Source organism: Palaemon carinicauda, chromosome 19 (assembly GCF_036898095.1).
Source record: "Palaemon carinicauda isolate YSFRI2023 chromosome 19, ASM3689809v2, whole genome shotgun sequence".
In the NCBI taxonomy this organism is placed as follows: domain Eukaryota; kingdom Metazoa; phylum Arthropoda; class Malacostraca; order Decapoda; family Palaemonidae; genus Palaemon; species Palaemon carinicauda.
The window spans coordinates 47,205,960-47,225,385 of record NC_090743.1 but is presented as its reverse complement, the minus strand read 5'-3'; the positions used below and the strand labels follow the sequence as shown (position 1 = coordinate 47,225,385).

At 36.9% G+C, this 19,426-nt stretch overlaps 1 protein-coding gene across 2 annotated transcripts in view; it reads right to left on the bottom strand.

Moving 5' to 3' along the window:
- Positions 1-239: 239 nt before the first annotated feature.
- The window catches only part of LOC137658625 (homeobox protein unc-62-like), a 30,796-nt gene continuing 11,609 nt past the window's right edge, over positions 240-19,426 (bottom strand). For both annotated transcript variants that reach the window (XM_068393549.1, XM_068393550.1), the window contains exon 4: positions 240-6,086. In XM_068393549.1, the coding sequence (XP_068249650.1) occupies positions 5,899-6,086 (188 nt within the window). In that variant the 3' untranslated portion in view covers positions 240-5,898. The remainder of the gene's footprint in view (positions 6,087-19,426) is intronic.

Sequence of the window (19,426 nt, the reverse complement as noted above, 5' to 3'; positions counted from 1 at the left end):
TTAAGATGAATACAGTACATATAAAAAAAGTTATAACAATACTAAATTATTTCTTACGTATTGAAACATCACTGTACAATTGGATACAGGAACGATGCAGGTGTTCCAGTATTGGATTGACAATCTAATACTCCAACACCTGCATAAGTAAACTTAAACCTTTTCGTTGCATTTATATCTCATATGATAAATAGTCAACTTCCTTAGAAAAAAAATGAACATTCAGTTCATTTTGAAAAAAAAAAAAAACAAGAATATTCAATAATAATCTTCATCTGTAACTAACAAAAAAATCAATTATGCTAAGAACATTACTCACACATGTGAATATAACTTCATTGATATATACAAAACAGACCAGCCCTTTAATAACAATGCCTGACTTTATTAGCGCAAGTTCCTTGTCAAGATGTGGGGGTCCCCCAAGGAATTGTCTCATTAATTTGACAAGGAATCTAGAAAACTTCAAGATAGCAAATTAACAATTCCTTTTTTTTATGAATCATTAATGTAAAGGACAACGGTATTCAAATTAATAAATATATTACAAATTGAACTCTAAAAACTCTAGCCTTTCAATCAATAGTAAAGCTAGTGGTCATTTCACTAGGAAATAAACTTATATTTTTTACCTTGAAGTTTTACTTAAGAATATAAGCTGTCCTAAAAGCTGATTCTTTTGACAAAACAATCAAAACTTTTCCCTTTTTCAACTAAAATACATGAAGACTATTCTTTTGAAGTCTTGACAATTCTTAATATACCTTAGAAAATGATACCAATAACAACTAAATACATCTAGAATGAATTTCTTTCATATAAACTTTTTTTTTTTTTATCTCGATATAACTATCATATCTTTTTCCAATATTTATGATAGACAGATGGAAAGATGTATTAGTAAAGGAGAACAACATCAACAAAGACCTTTAAACTTTTAAAAGAAAATATTCACACACCAGTTGATGTAGATATGCTTTATGACTCCAGGTTAAGACAAAATAAAGAATAAGGAATCGTAAGTTATTTATTCCTTGGGGAAGTCATACGTGAATGTTGAAAAGACAGAATAAACTAAGTGTCTGATATAATTACCATATTTCTTGAATATGAACATTTGTATCTGGATCAAACAGGAAAGCATATACAATAGAAACACAATGATTTATTTCATCTTTGTAAAATTAAATAAAAATGGCCTTACATTATTTTTTATTAAGGTTTAAATTTTATCTTGAAAAATTATATTAAAATTTATTGGAATTAGAATTAAATGCCAAGTATCTTGATACTTATTTTAAGATACTTGACAAATACCGGTATGCAGAAATAAATTGACACTCAAAAAACTTCACCATCCTTAGACATTGTATCTGGTAATACTTTTTTCAATCTACACTTTGAAAATAAAATTGGAAACCTCTTGGTACACATGATTATGACAGGCAATGCATCATCAAGACTTGTAAACAGTCCCCTACAGGGAGAGAGAGAAAAGTGGAGGTGGAAACATACAAGAAGTAAAGCAAAATCATTAATATATCATTAACCATTATCAATGAACTTTCCAATAGAGCATGTAAATGCAGTTATTTTCAGTTCATCAAGGAAAAAGTAAGAAGGCTTCTAGAGATACATTTGTTCATCACTTTTTTTTAGTTTTTTTTTTCTTTCGAATATCACCTGATGCATATTGCTCAAACTTAGAAAGGAATTCTTATTGAAAGGTTGCACATAAAAACACTGTGATTCTTCATGTCTTGGATAACTTAAGAGAGCCTCCACTTATCTCAATAAACCACAAAACAATCCATATTAAACTAAGTACGCTTGGCGCAGCTATTGTTTGATTTTTTTTTTTCGACTTTGCAGTCCCGCTTGCATATTATTGCTTTCGTTTGTTCGTTGCAATTAAATAGAAAAAGAGAAAAGATCACATGAAAAATTATCACAGAATTATGCATATCATATCGTGCTTAAAAGTACGCACCTTTCATGTTGTCATGTGTCGCAGTCAAAGAGAATTAAAGAGCCGAAGAGAAGGGACGAATAATAAGGCATCAGAAACTCAGCCTTATAAAACCCTCACGTGACTTGAAATCACTTGGTACGGCACATATTCCTAAACGAACACGTAAAAGCACACAAATAGCCAGATATTTCACCAATAAAATGCTTTTTTTTTTTTAGAAGAAGTAACATGAATATCTTTTTGGACTTTTTTTTTTACACATTTTTTCATCTCAAAAGATTATTATAAACACGGGCGCGCAACAAGCTTCCGAATGTTTGTGATGGCTGGCTTGGAAGGTCCACATTGACCAGTTCATCAAATATGGTCTCCAGGTACATTTACTGTATAGTATGTATGTATATATAATATATATTTATATAAGGGCAGGCAAGGTTTACTACAAGGTTCATTTTCTCCAAAGTCACCACAAACTATTTTCTGGGATAAAAATCATTCAGGTTAAAAGAGTCACATCACCACAAAAGAAAAATTGGGTTTTTTTTCCCACCGTAGAAAATGGGTCATTTCCACCATAGAAAATGGGAGACAAGAGTCACTACCACGCTTCCACAGGGATTTACTGTATATATATACCGTATATGTATATATAAAACAGTATAGGACGTGAGGATATTTTTTTTCTTCAAAAGAAATACACATGGAACCAAAGAATATTCATTTGTGAATATAAGGGAATATATTATATGCATTAAGGGATTTATCAAATATGAAAGGGACTCTGTAACTAATAAATCTTATTACACACTACCCGCTAACCTTACGTATAACCTACTTAAAGTGTGTACTCGTATACCTAATATATATTAGTTGCACAGCATCGTATACTTCGTTACAGATACCTGAATTGAGGAAATGAATAATGATGATTTCAGAAAATAAATTCTCTTGCTTTATACAAGATTCTCTTTACACATCTTAAGACAAAGAATCAGATTCTTGTGAGATGAATGATGATTCTTTGGTTCCCTAGTGTCACCAACGCTAAAAGTTAATACAATTTTTTTTCCCCGACACTCTTAGCAAACGAGCGTTGCTCTCACACGAGTTCACTTTGCCACTCAAAAGCACATAAGAGAGCATCACAGTCATTTGTTTTCTTTCCACTCACAGAGAATTCACGGATGACACTTTCGGCTGAATCCCTCGTCCCGCTGCGAGAAGCGGAGAGAGGAATCCCCTTTTGTTCCTTTGTTTGATGTCGGCTACCCCACAAAATTGGGGGAAGTGCCTTGGTAAATAGATATTTGTTTTCCTACATCTTGAAATTCATTGATGAATGCACACTCTGTTATGTGATAACGACCACTCGATGCTCGAAACCCATCCACGACTTTTCACAGAGGATCGCTGGTTACGCAAAGACCTCCGAGTGATCTGTTGCTGTTTGCTAGGATGGTCATTATATGTATTGGCACTCTCGAGATCACAGGAGGAAGAGGAGGAGGTGGAGGAGGAGGGATACACAGATCTGGATACACTTCACACAGAATGATATCTCTTGTGATTACATAGACATGAAATTTAAGTAAAAATGATGATGAAGCAAGGGAGGGTTCTTGAATGTAAAGTAAAGCAATGCTACAATAAAGTTATTTAATGGTTACACTGCATTAAATTGACTCTGTTTCCTTCTCCTTTTTCTTAAAGAGCTTCCATCTGGACAGTATGAGTAGAAAGCAGCAGAGACACAGCAGAGTGAAGTCAGTAATTTGGTTGCTTGACTTGACATTCAATTAGCCTACCTGCATATTTCTCTATGAATGAGCTGTACCTCATTCTTTCTCTTGGACTGCTCAGTTAATTCTTATATCCTTACATTATCAAAAGAAAAAAAATGGCACTTAGTATGACAACCATTCAAAAGAAAATTAAATATTTGCAAAATATTAACAAAAATTTAGATTTTTTCTTACCACTACTGCAATCTTGCAGTTATCATCTTAAGATGATATGTTGCATATTGTTGTTAACAGTACAAGGATGTGCTGATTAAGTTGAAATCTCACTGTATTTCACAGTAAAAATTCAGTTCTTTTGAAAATATCACTCCATTTTGATAAAGCCTGTTTGCCATTTTGCCATATCTAATTCATATTAAAGTTATAAAATATCATTCTCTAGGTATTTATCGACATGGTGACATATGAGACTTTGTTCTGAACATTTACAAATAATATTTGTGAAATATTCTTAAGACAATATAAATTTGCTTCGTAGGAAATTTTTTAAAGTGTAAAATTTTATTTTTGTTATTATACAGGTCAAAATTAAAGGCATTTTTTACATAAAAATTCTTGGTGACATTACTAAATAGGATTCTTATTTATTTTTATGCAACATTCTTGATAATTAATCTTTTTCAAACTCTGGCTCAGAGGTACTATACAAGGTATTATAAATCAGGCTGTCTCATGTATCTATAACTTATAATTCATACAAATCATAGATCTATTGAATGATTAAATTCATATCTGCATTTTTTATAGGTAGGTGAGACAAAAGAAAGATCTCATTGCACATTTGAAATGCAAGTGAACATCAAAAGAACTGAATTCAAAAGATCTGCAAATCAGCGCTTGCAAAAGGTTGGTTATTGCGAGAGAGAAATCTTTGCGAATAGTTTCGCACGAGTATGATACTACATTCTATTTGTCTACCATCATTTAGAAGATATTTTCTGTCTCAATACCCATGCATTACACTTACAGTAAGTAAATAACATTTTCATACTTATGATCTAGTAATAGTATACCTCACTTTGGCCCCAAATTGTCTAATCATATATATGACTTGGTTAACTCAAGTTTCCCTTTATTTTCTCACCCCGACAAAATCTAAAGAATGAGGAACAGGAATATCGTACTGATTCGTTGTGTGGAACAGAGGGTCTTCTAGTCCTAAAATAGCATTTGCATTATATTGCTGCATTTGAGATGTATGACCTCTGATATTTGTTCTTCATTGTAAACACCCAAAAACCAATCTATTGAACAATGTCTTCACAGAAACATTACAGTTGTCTTTATTTGAACAATTTCATAACAAATAAGAGAGTTATTGTTATTAATGCTTTTTTACCCTTAAAAATTGGAACTTTTGCTCTTGAGAAATAATTTATATTGTATCATGTAAGCGTTTTGACAAGTAAACAGTCACATAACATTTGCATATAATTCCATTCCAAACTTGTGTAACAAATTCAGCAAGCTATGGGGTTTCCTTCCTCTGCATAGCTACAAAAATAGTAATGCAGATCGTACAGCCAATTAAGAAACAGAAATCTCAAGGGTTGGGAGATTCATTCTAGTTGGTTTGCTTATCTGAGACAGCCAATATTTGGTATAGTTACATGACACTGATACCCAATAACATAATGGTAGCTATAATAATACTGAAAATCTATATTTGTTTTAGCCCTGAGGCTCTATTCACACTTAGATCAGTCCAGAAGTTGCCAGCTTAGCAGTGCAGATCAACCTTGGTGCAGACAACCTAGCTGAAAACGATATCAACGAGTGTAATATTCAATCAACAGCATATTAATTTCTTTCACATTATATGATATTCATTGGAACTAAGCTTAACAATTACACATGTCCCTTTTACCAATGAATGCGTATAGCACTAACAATTTCTAAACTGTTCTCTGTGTGAGCAGCTCCAGATACTGAATACACGGCAACAGACAATATTTCGTTGTTTTGTAGAACAGCTCTATCCTCGGAACTTTAATACACAATACATCCTCTTTGAAAACGTTTCTATTTTATTCACTATCATTAAAACAAAAGCCCCGAAATGTATCCCACGGGGGGAAGAACGTGATCTAGGATCATCTCAATTTCTTAATAGAAAAACCTGGACTACAAAGAGCCAATGTCGATGTCATTGTCAAATGGGCTCTCGCGTCGTTGCAAACTATCGTTGTTGTCCTCCTCATATTCCCCCTCTTCCTCTTTGACCGGTTTTTTTCTTTTCTCCTCCTCATCTTCATCCTCGATCTCTTCTACCTCCTCTTCGTCCATAGTAGAAGCTGGGCTCGCCGTCACCTCTGAGAAAGAAAAGGAATCCATGACATTGGAACGCCAATAATATCAGCCTAAAGATAAGAAAAGACCGGTGCCTTAAAATTTTTAACTAACTCATAAACTACGTTTTATACAAATTTATTTAGTGAGCTTGTCTACGGTTTACTCTACATCTTTTCTCTTTGCTATTTTCCACTTTTATTAACAATATTCTGACCTTTCATATACATTACATGAAAATTTCCCCAAAGGCACATACAATTTCAATAATAATAATGTATTGATAATATTTATGCAGCCCCTCTCTTATCCATGTCTCATTAAGACATAAAAGTTGTGTCAGCTAATATCCTCTTTTTGTGGGTAAAAGGATTTGTAACAATTGTTGAAATTGATAATACTCATTGTTGAGCGTGGATGGACTCTAGCAGGTTTTCAATTTACCAATTGAAATGTACAAACAATGCAAAATTTTGCAGTAATATTTTGCTTCATTTCACGATATAATGATCACAGTCCTTGCAAGCATTCTAGATGTATCAGATTACGATAGCTGTACTTAGGAAGTGGTGGCAGACAAGGCGTTGAAGTCAGCAATTATGATGGATGTTTATGGTTCCTGATCTAAGAGTTGTTCCCCTGCCCTCAGACCATCAAGTTTATAGCAAAGGACTGTCAACCATTGTAATAAACGGCCTGGCTCACAGAGTAAGAAATTAACATTGAGCTACAAGGAGCAGTCATCGTTATAACAAACTCCACTGCCTCGCCCAGTTGAAATGGCTGGAATACATATATTCCCATCACAGCAGGTTAGGTTCAATTAAGAGGTCCAAACCAGGCATCTTCATACCTTATACAACATTCCTGTACTTGCATGAGGCTGGCTTAATCAAACCAACAAACCATCATCATAATCCCTTTCACCAACAGTGCTCGTTACAAACAACAGTTTGATATCAAAACTGTACATTGCTTGAATGTGTAGAATTTATTTGTACATTTTAATTAGTAGCATCGAAGACCCCTATATGTGTTAATAGCCTCCCACAAGAGACATAAGTGACCTTTCCCTTGCAGAAAATTGAGTTTTTAGAAAAAAAATGAAGTTTTACTGTAGACTGTACAGTATGAAACTGATTCATTTGCTATTTTCAATAAAAGTTATAATGATAAAAATAACAAGTGACAATAATGATAATAATAAAATCTCTTGGATCATGGTACTCAGATACATCCAACCAAAATATAATACAGAAATTATGGAAATCATGCAAAGCTTTTCTTCTTTGTCATATAACAAGAATTATTTGAAAAGTTTTTCTTCTCTGGCATATAACAAGAATTATTTGAAACAGCTAGAGATAATTATTCTTTACTCCAAACAAGACCTCATGTAATTTTTCAAACTCATGTAAAGAATTATCAAAGGGAAAAGACGTAATGGAAAAAAGTAATGAATGTAGGGTACATATTTCTGTACAAGAAATTGTTCAACCATAGTAATAAAATCTCTAGCAAATCTTTAGTTGGATACTGACATAAAGATAATGGAGTGTTGCATGAAGTACTTTTATTGAAATCGTCAAGTACTTTCATTCCAAGTCAATAAAACTGTCATCTATCAGATGCGTAGTATCACAAAAGACTGAAAGATATACCAAACACTGATAAACATCAAAATACAGTAGAGACAGTGAAAGAATAGTATGTATAAACCACTTCATAAACAAATAAATTAAGAATCTTTAGAATCATCACCATCATCTCCTACGCCTATTGACGCAAAGGGCCTCACATTGATGCAAAGGGCCTCTCTCTTTAGAATCATATGGGCCAATATCTAACGAGTCATTTCAAATTAGAATTATCATGCCATCTGGGTAAAACTTTAATACATCAGTTCTATATTCTGTGATGAATGAATATTTAAAAGTATACTATACTAATGATGTGCTACATCAATACCTATAAATTTGAGTGCATTATTATTATTATTAATATTATTATCATCATTATTATTATTACTAACTAAGCTGCAGCCCTAGTTTGGAAAGCAAGATGCTATAAGCCCAGGGGAAAATAGCCCAGTGAGGAAAGGAAAGAAGGAAATGAATAAACTATAAAAAGACTTATGTCAGCCTGTTCAGCATAAAACCATTTGCTGTAAGTTTGCACTTTTGAAGTTCTACCAATTCAATTACCCAATTAGGAAGATCACCGTGGGATCATGATAGATAGCGGTTTGCATTATAAAATTTAGGCTATATGACCCAGTGGTGTGATCAGGGAGCCCATTTAGTGTTAAGTATTCCTTAGGGGAAACCTTACAAGATTATCCACTGGTTGTTGAATCAGGATTAAATGCTATCCAAAAAGGAGAATTATGAAGGAAGCGTTCTAAAATAGGACTCAAAAATGAAGCATCCAAAAAGAGGAGACTCAAAAATGAAGTGTCCTAAAAGAGGAGGCTAAAAATGAAGCATCCAAAAAGAAGAAACTTAAAAATTAAGTGTCCTAAATGAGGAGACTCAAAATTGAAGCATCCAATAAGAGGAAACTCAAAAATGAAGACTCATAAAAGAAGAGACTAAAAAATGAATCGTACTAAAACAGGACACTTAAAAATGAACTGTCCTAAGAATAGCACATTGAATTATGATTTATTGAACAAGAAACCTAAGTAAAGCCTAGGCTTTCCGTGGATGAAAACCAGTCTGATATAGTTACGGGCATCACTAAAAATATGACCAAATGGAGGGAAAAATAAGGGCAATAAACCGATGAACAGAGAAAGATAAAACACCAGATGGTGAAGTGGAATGGAGATACATATTTAAACCAACAAAACGATAATAATAACACTAGATAAATAAACATGCATACATATACCAAGGCACTTCCTCCAATTTTGGGGGTTAGCCGACATCAAACAAATGAAAAAAAGGGGACCTTTCCTCTCTACGTTCCTTCCAGCCTGACAAGGGACTCAACCGAGTTCGGCTGGTACTGCTAGGGTGCCACAGATGAAGCTTCATAAGGCTGAATCCCCTACTGCTGCTACCTCCACGGTCATCCAAGGCGACCGGAGGAAGAAGCAGGGCCTACTGGAACTGCATCACAATCACTCGCCACTCATTCCTATTTCTAGCACGCTCTCTTGCCTCTCTCACATCTATCCTCCTATCACCCAGAGCTTTCTTCACTCCATCCATCCACCCAAACCTTGGTCTTCCTCTTGTACTTTTCCCATCAACTCTTGCATTCATCAACTTCTTCAGCAGACAGCCATTTTCCATTCTCTCAACATGGCCAAACCACCTCTAACAAATTCATATCCACTCTATCTTCTAACTCCTTTCTTATACCCGTTCTAACCCTCACTACTTCGTTCCTAACCCTATCTAATCGAGATACACCAGCCATACTCCTTAGACACTTCATCTCAAACACATTCAATTTCTGTCTCTCCGTCACTTTCATTCCCCAAAAGTCCGATCCATACATCACAGTTGGTACAATCACTTTGTCATACAGAACTCTCTTTACATTCATGCCCAACCCTCTATTCTTTACCACTCCCTTCACTGCCCCCCAACACTTTGCATCCTTCATTCACTCTATGACGTACATCTGCTTCCACTTCACCATTTGCTGCAACAACAGACCCCAAGTACTTAAACTGATCCACCTCCTCAAGTAACTCTCCATTCAACATGACATTCAACCTCGCACCACCTTGCCTTCTCGTACATCTCATAACCTTACTCTTACCCACATTAACTCTCAACTTCCTTCTCTCACATACCCTTCCAAATTCTGTCACTAATCGGCCAAGCTTCTCTTCCGCATCTGCAACCAGTACAGTATCATCCGCAAACAACAACTGATTTATCTCCCATTCATGATCATTCTCGTCTACCAGTTTCAATGCTCGTCCAAGCACTCGAGCATTCACCTCTCTCACCACTCCATCAACATACAAGTTAAACAACCATGGCGACATCACAAATCCCTGTCTCAGCCTAACTCTCCCCGGAAACCAATAGCTCACTTCATTTCCTATTCTAACACATGCTTTACTACCTTTGTAGAAACTTTTCACTGCTTGAAACAACCTTCCACCAATTCCATATAACCTCATCACATTCCACATTGCTTCCCTATCAATTCTATCATTCGCTTTCTCCAGATCCATAAACGCAACATACACTTCCTTACCTTATGCTAAATATTTCTCGCATATCTGCCTAACTGTAAATATCTGATTCATACAACCCCTACCTCTTCTAAAACCACCCTGTACCTCTAAGATTGCATTCTCTGTTTTATCCTTAATCCTATTAATCAGTACTCTACCATACACTTTTCCAACTACACTCAACAAACTATTACCCCTTGAATTACAACACTCATGCACATCTCCCTTACCCTTATATAGTGGTACAATACATGCACAAACCAAATCTACTGGTACCATTGACAACACAAACACATATTAAACAATCTCACCAACCATTCAAGTACAGTCACACCCCCTTCCTTCAACATCTCAGCTCTCACACCATCCATACCAGATGCTTTTCCTACTCTCGTTTCATCTAATGCTCTCTTCACTTCCTCTCTAGTAATCTCTCTCTCTCATTCTCATCTCCCATCACCGGCACCTCAACACCTACAACAGCAATTATATCAGCCTACCTATTATCCTCAACATTCAGTAAACTTTCAAAATATTCCGTCCACCTTTTCCTTGCCTCCTCTCCTTTTAACAACCTTCCATTTCCATCTTTCACTGTCTCTTCAATTCTCGAACCAGCCTTCCTTACTCTCTTCACTTCTTTCCAAAACATTATAGGAGTGAAAATAACAAAGAATGAAAAACTATAAATTTCTTATTGATGAACATCTGAACATGACAGAACAAATGTTGTAATCATGGAAATGGGAGAAGAAATTCTTATATTTTGCTATGTTAAAAATACTTGTACGTAAGTATGGAATCACAAGAAGCAGTTCCAAAAGAAAAAAAAGTCAAGAAATGAGTATGAAGATAATGACAAAATGAAGACCCTATTTTGAATATCCTTTCCCTTTACGGTTAAACATTTTATAGTATAGAACCTACATAATGTCAGCAATTTCGAAAGGTTTATGTATTCAAAACGATAAAACTGAGAACTTGATGGTGGTAGTGTAATATATAGCTATTTATCATTAAATTGAAAATGTGTCATTGTTGTATGAGCTTTCATGACGTGAGAATTTGCCGTTTTTTATTTAACCTACTGTACAGACATATAGTACTGTACTGTATTCTTCAAATATTGCTTTGTCGATGGAACGTTAGTAATCAAGATACTACAGATGGACAACTTATTTTTTGTCTGTATACCATTTTGTTTGTTTCAATATTTTTGTTATGCAGAATTGCAGATGGATAACCAATTTCAAGTTTGTATACCATTTTGTTTGTTTCAATATATTTGTCATGCACATGGATACCTAATTTCTTGTTTGCATAAATTTTTTTTTGTTTTAATATTTTCTTGTTAAGTGAAAATATCAATTCTATCAATAAAATACATGTACCAGTATATGCAGTACATCCCTACACACATGGTACAAAGAACGAGTTGCTTTAACGATAAACTAAGATATATGTCGAAATTTCAATGTACCAATAACTTTGGGACTACCAGTAATCAAATGATTTAAGGAATTCATAAGGCTATGATGATTAAGTCTGGAATTTATTACCTTCGCCAACTTCGTTGCGGGGAAGATTACGTTTTGATAGGTATATGCTTGTATGTCTGTGTGTGCGTTTGTGATTCACGTAACTCAAAAACTATTTGACCGAATCTCATGGAATTTGGTGGGATGATTGGTCATGATCCAAGGACAATTTGATTAGATTTGTGAGTGATTGGGTCAAAAGTTAAGGCCAAGGTCACGAAAAGGTAAAAAATGAATCACAAAACTCAAAAAATATTTGACCTAACCTCATGAAATTTGGTGGGATGATTGGCCATGATCCAAGGAAAATTTTAGATTTTGGGAGTGATTGGGTCAAAAGTTAGCAAACCGGTTAAAAACTTTTTTGTTATATCGTGGTCAATTTTTATCCGATTTGCATAAAACCAGTGACAAAATGTGCACAATTCAATTGCCTATCTTTAAATATACAACACAATATAGGTGAAGGTATGCACTCACCGAGTGCCCATTGTAGTTACCCTTATATTTCAAGACCCTCATAGCAACATTAGATGATCATACACATATATTCTTAATGTCTTACGAAAGACATTCTAATGTTGGTCTCACTGAAACATTCATTAAAACAATAGATGGTAAACTTTACAACATAGTATTAGGTATTATCCATAAAAGACACGTCTTAGAATTGGTACCTTTAACAGCATAGAACCAGAACACAGTCTACAAACACCCTAAACTTTGCCTAAATTCTTGGTACAATGAACAGTTTATTGTAGAATCATTATTGTCATCAGATAACCATTCCACCAGACCTTATCTTTTCATACAAAGTCCAAAGATCAACTAGATTACAAATATGTTAAGCAAGTTTTATGCACTTTCGACCTGACCATCTTTGACTTTTCAGTTACCTTGATATCATAAACATTTTATAGAATTAGCATTACTGAAAATCTTATTATGCATTTTTAATGTTTAATTAGAGGTATTAGGATTGAAACAAACGTTGACAGGAGTATGACATCAACAACTATGTCTTGAAGATGGAAAAATTATTGAGACTGATTTTTTCATCAAAATCTTTGATCCAAACTAGTGCCATTGTCATTTTATGATAATTAAAAATAATTAAATATAACAGTGCTAATAGTTGATACTCAAACGGGGAACAATATATCGTTTTTAAATTCAAATAATGCATCAAAATATTTCTATTATTTGAAAGTATAATGACAGTTTTCATATGACTCCAAGCAATTTCGCACTATTTTGCAGTCAAAACGAACATGTAACTAGTGAATCTAGTGGTGAAACTTGGACACAAATGCAAGGCTGGTAAATAAATTCAAAGTTTATAAATCCTTGAATACAAAAACAAGATTATGATATATTTATGAAACTAATGCATTTCATGGGTAAGTGTAAATGGCCTCTTGACTGTTGAACGTGAAAATAATGACAAGGAATAAATATCTGATTCATCAAATGACCACAATTGTCATCATGGATTGTTCTGATAAGAAAACCTGAGAACGGAATTTTCTAATATTCCATAAAGTTTAATAGTCCAGAACTTGTAAAACCAAGGAGGGACTAGTAACCACTGGATACACAAGTCAAATAACAAAATTGATAGATTCAAAGACTCCCACATAAAATTGATAGATTTAAATTCCAAATAAAAATGATAGATTTAAAGATTCTCAAATAGCAAAACTGATAGGGTCAAAGACCCAAATAACAAAATTGACAGATTCAAGGAATCTCAAATAACAACAGTGATAGATTCAGACTCAAATAACAAAACTGATAGATTCAAAGATTCTCAAATAACAAAAACGATAGATTTAAAGACTTTCAAATAACAAAATTGATATATTCAAAGACTCTCATATAATATATTTGATAGATTCAAAGACTCATAGAACATATTTGATAGATTCAAAGACTCAACAAAATTGATGATTCAAAGACTCTCAAAAATAGATAGATTCAAAGACTAAAATAACAAAATTAATGGATTCCAAGACTCAACAAAATTGATTGATACAAAGACTAAAATATCAAAATTGATAGGGTCAAAGACTTTCAACAAAACTGATAGATTCAAAGACTTCCAACAAAATTGATAGATTCAAAGACTCTCAAATAAATAATTTGATAGATTCACAGACTCTCAAATAACAAAATTGATAGATTCAAAGACACCCAAATAACAAAATTAATAGATTCACACTCTTAAATGACTAATTTGATAGATTCAAAAACTTTCAAATAATAACACTGATAGATTCAAAGACTCAAATAACAAAACTTATAGATTCACAGACTTCTGAATAACAAAATTGATAATTTGACTCTCAAATAACAAATTAACACATTCAATGACTAAAATAACAAAATTGATAGATTCAATAGCAGTCCAGCTTCATTTTATAACATCTTAAAATGCCTAAATAACGGATTTTGAGCAAATTGAAAAATCTATTTTTGGGTGAGAGTGCCATGTCCTGATGGAAGATTCCTTTAGGTAGCTTTCTAAGGGATATTTGCTGCAGTGATACTCCCAGAGAATTAAACCGAAGGTCTCAAAGATTTTAACTCCTGGCGCGAGTATCCAGTTAAGGATATCGCATAATATCAGGGGAAGTATTCTTCAGATACGACACATAGCAATCTTCACCCCGAATAGATTTAACTCTTCCCCATTACTACTACGACTTCATTCTTTTTCTTGTTGTTAAGCAGAAATGGCCGAAGATAAAGTAATTTTGGGAGGAGTCGGCAAAGGGAGGGTCCATTAGGATGACATGGCACTCTCACCCAAAAATAGATTTTTCGCTTTGCTTAAAGTCCGTTTTTTGGGCTCAGGCCATGTCGTCCTGATGGAAACATACTAGAGAATTAACTTAAAATTACTATAGCTGTGGGTTTGTGTATGTGCCTTCTACCTTGAATGGATTTCCTTATCTGGTCTGCTAGACCTGTATGTGAAATTCCACTTAGCTGTCATTTCCACTAAACCTTTAACTGGTTTAGTGCTTTCTGGCTCCTGCAGGGAAAGTGTCGACATCGACAATAAGGATTCAAGGCTTGAATTTCCATAGGAATGGAAGGTAAAACTTAAGAGATTACCTATCACATACCTTGGAAATCTGTATCCTGATTTCAAGTTGGTCCCTTCTAGGGTTTAATTAAAACTCTAGCATGTTTTATTTGTCTGCAACTAAGATAGCAGCAATGAGACGCAAATACGTTTAGTATTTTTACCTTGCAACTAGATTATCAAATATAGTTACAATAGGGTATAAATCTGATCCAGCATTGAAAACACATCAGGGTCCATATTTTCTCTTGTAGAAAAAATATGTAATTTCATTATCGGAATAATGCCACTCAATGGAAATGTGAAACCAAATCTAACTGGCTTGTACAGAATTTAGGAATGCATAAAAACTGTGATGCAAACGTTCACTTGGCACTGGTGTTATTGGTCAGATATGCACCTATATGGAACAGTGTGTTGATCATTGTTATGATTTTGCACTTGAGGGTAAGTGCACCCATGTGCCCGATGCACTGGAAAGTCCCAAAACAGTTCACTGTTCATCGCAGCGCTAGATGACGGGTTTTATAACACTACCCACTGCCACCACAAAATGTTTTATTTCATGCACTTGCTTCGCCTAGTGTTTTTTAAAGACCCTGGATGATCACCCAGTGTATGAGCGGAGTCTTCCAAAGTCCATATGTTGAAAGCAGTTCAATGAAGAAGCAACTTTCCTTGGATCGTGACCTGCGGGTGTGCTGTCAGGATCCGCTCTGCGAATAAAGTAGGTGAGCTTTGCTCTCAGTTGTCTTAGGGATAGGTTTGATCCTGAGGTTTCGCCTCTAAAGAGCTGTCCTCCCTTGAAGTCTGAAGTTCTTCGAAGATAGACCTTAAGACACTCTATTGGGCACAGAGAGGTATCTTCCTTCAAAGGGCAGATTCTCCAAGGACCCCACCTCTTGGTGGGTAGCTCATTCTTGGCAAGAAAGGCAGGATCAGGAAAGAGGTTCAGTTCTCCTGTGTCTAGGAACTGAATATGGCCTTCGTTTCTAGATAAGGCCACTATTTCACTAACTCTAGCCCCTGAGGCTATGGCAAACAGAAAAATTACTTTTTGTTAGATCCTTTAGAGTACAATTCTCATTGTTTAGGTTCGAAGCATAGTGCAAGACTTTGTCCAAAGACCACGTGATGGGCTTTGGTAGGGTTGCTGGCTTGAGTCTAGTGCATGCTTTTGGGATCTTATTAAAGATTTCACTAGAGAGGTCCACTCCAAAAGCATACAAAAGTGGTCTAGCCAGGGCCGACTTACACGAGGTAATTGTAGTGGAAGCCAGGCCTTGTTCGTGTAGGAATATGAAGAAAGCTAGACAAATCTATCGATATTTCTGTTGGTTCCCTTGATTTCACAAAGGACACCCATTTATTCCATGACGATTCATATTGTCTCCTAGTCGAACTTGACTTATACTCTTTAATGAAGTCAACTTTATCCTTAGAGATTCTAAACCTTTAGTTCAACGCTAGGGCGAGAAAATCGTGAGATGTAGGTTGTTGGTTCTAGAGGATGAAGCGTAGACAGTCAAATTCTGGACCAGTTGGGATAATGCTGCATCAGGCAGAGGGAACAGCTTCAGTTTCAGTTCTAGAACTAGAGGGAACCAATTGTTTTTGGGCCACTTGGGGCCACTACTGCTGCTGTCCTTCTGAAGGATCTTAGCTTGTCGAGGACTCTTAGCAGGAGGATGGTTGGTGGAAACAGGTAAATGTGATTCCACCTGTTCTGGTCGAGGGACATGGTGTCCATCGCCTCTGCTGGAGGGTCCATCTAAGGGGCTACATAACGAGGTAGTTTCTTGTTGTCGCTCGTTGTGAAGAGGTCGGTCTGCAGTTCCGGGACTTTTTCCGAGGTGAAGGAGAATGGGTCTGCGTCTAGGGACCATTCTGTCTCTATGGGCTTCGCCTGTATAAAGCGTCCGCCGTCATATTGCAGAACCCTTGTAGGTGAACTGCTGATAGGTGCCATCCCTTCTTCCTTGTCAAAGCTGAAAGGTGACTAATATCACATGTCCGATGTGAGATGATCTCGAGCCTTGTCGATTTAAACATTTTGCTATCACTTCGTTGTTCAGGGCCAATCTGATGTGGATTGTTCTGCGAGGGGATAGTGTCTTCAATGTCAGGAAAAATGCCAGAGCTTCCAAAACGTTGATATGAAAAGTTTTGAACTGATGCGACCAATTCCGTTGCCTTTTTCTCTCGTGATAATGGCCACCCTATCCTTTCGAGGAAGAGTCTGTGCTACCTCCACTGATGGCTGTGGTGGTTGCAGGGGAATTGTTCGTGCTAGGCTCTTGGCTGTTGACCACGGCCTTAACTGCGCACGCAACAGGGTCGGGGTCAACCTTGGTTGATCTCTTCGAGCGTTTGATGTGTATCTTCTCCAGACTCTTGACGCATCTTTTAGACGTGCTTTTAGCACCGGGTCTGTCATTGCCGCAAACTGGAGAGAGTCCAATACTCTTTCCTGTTGGCGTCTTGAAATCCTCTTGTGACGGATTAGTCTCTTGACAGATCCCTCTATCCCTCTCCTCTTCTTGGATGGCATGGAGAGGTGGTGTGACTTTAAGTCCCATTGGATTCCTAGCCATTGCAACTTCTGAGCTGGAGGAAGGCGAGACATTTTGCGATTGATCTTGAAGCCCAGGTGTTCTAGGAACTGGATCACCTTGTTGGCTGACTGCAGACAAGTAGTCTTGAATGCTGCCCATACCAGTCAATAGTCTAGATATGCTAGTACTTGAACTCCTTCGGAGTGTAGCTGCTGGACGATTGTGTCTGCCGGCTTCGTGAATATCCTTGAGGCTGTATTCAATCCGAAGGACATTGCTCTGAAGACACATTTCTTCTGTAGCATGAATCCTAGGTAGGAGGAGAAAGGGCGGCTAAATAGAAGATGCCAGTGAGCATCTGCTGAGTCTATTGAGACTGTGTTTGCTTCTTTTGGTAGAAGTGTCCTTATGTCTCGATGAACTTGTTGAGTGGAGACAAGTCTAGAATGACTCTGAGTTTGTCCGAGTCTTTCTTGGGAACACAAAACAGCCTTCCCTGGAATTTGATGGATTTTGCTTTTCTTATTACCTTCTTATTCAAGAGTTCTGAGGTATATTCTTCTAGCGAGGGGGTGGAGTGTTGGAAGAATTTTGGAAAACGGGGTGGAGTTCTATTCTATTTCCACCTGAGTCCATTCGTTAATAGGCTGTGGGCCCAGGGATCGAAGGTCAAGTGATCTCGAAAGTGATATGGTCTGCCTCCTACCTGGAACCCCTCTTTAGATGGGGGTCCTGTGGATTTGTTTTCGTGACCACGTCATACTCGGCCCTGGGAGGAGTCCCCTCCGGGCGAACTTCTCTTAGGGCCATTTCCTTTCTGACTAAGGCGAAAGGAAGTCGACTGCCTCTCAACGTTGGTGTTAAACATTGGCGACTGGGCTACCTGGAAAGTGGTCTGAGGCATCGTGGTCATAGTCACGGCATTAAGTTGTGCAGGTCTGCGTGCTCTCCTTGCCTTTTTATTCTTAGGCTGGGGACCTACGTCCGAGGAAGATTTCCTCTTTGAGCTCATGCCCCACTTTTGGAGAAGGTTCCAGTTCTCTGTGGTTCCTCTGGCTATGATCTCTTGGACCAGTTCCAGTGGGAAAAGGTCTTTACCCCAGATGTTTGAGGTAATCAGTTTCCTTGGCTCGTGTCTTCTGGTCGTTGAGGCCAAAACGAACTCTCTGCAGGCTCTCCTCGCTCTGAGGAAAGCATAATAGTCTTTCACAAGGGTACCCATGTGGGACTTACCCAGGAAAATGAACATTTCTGGGGCGTTCTGTAGACCTGCACTCATTTCCAGGCAGTTCTGATGAGAAAAGGAGGGCGCAAGTCTCTCCTTCGTCTACTGTTCCCTCCTCAGAAGATGGTCTGGCAACTTCGGAAGGTTCCCATTGAACTGGTGGCCTGCTATCTCTGGATCCAATTTTGAGACGGAGAAGGTTGGGTGGAATTCCTTCCACTTCTCCTCGCAGGCAGGCAGTGCTAGAGAGAATAGATTGCATTCCTCATGGGTTGGGCAGGGTTTGCCCGTGTCGACTGCCTTGACGGTGAAGTCTAGTGCTTTCTCTGGAAAGGGGAAAGAGATGGAGGAAGGAGCAAGAAAGGTGGGATGTCTCTTGCTCAGTGCTGAGACTTTGGAGTTGGTGTACCCGGCTCCTTTCAAGGTTTTCAGGAGGATGGCTTGCGCCTTGTCATGCTCAAAGACAATGACCTCTTTGGGTACCGTTTCCTCATGGGTTGCATGTTCATCCCGCAGTCTCTCGTAACATTCTGGATAAGCTGAAAAGTTAGGCCAGAACTCAAGATCTTCAATCAGTTTGGTCACCAATTTCTCCGAGACGAATAGTTTTCCACATGGGCATGTGCGCTTCGCATACCTCCAGGGGTTGGTTTCAGAACGGTGAGAGCATTCAGCACCTTAAGGGGCTTCTTAGTAGAGCTCTTGGTAGGTCCGGGGCGGTCCGTCCTCTCTTGCAATAGTATCTGTTGCAGT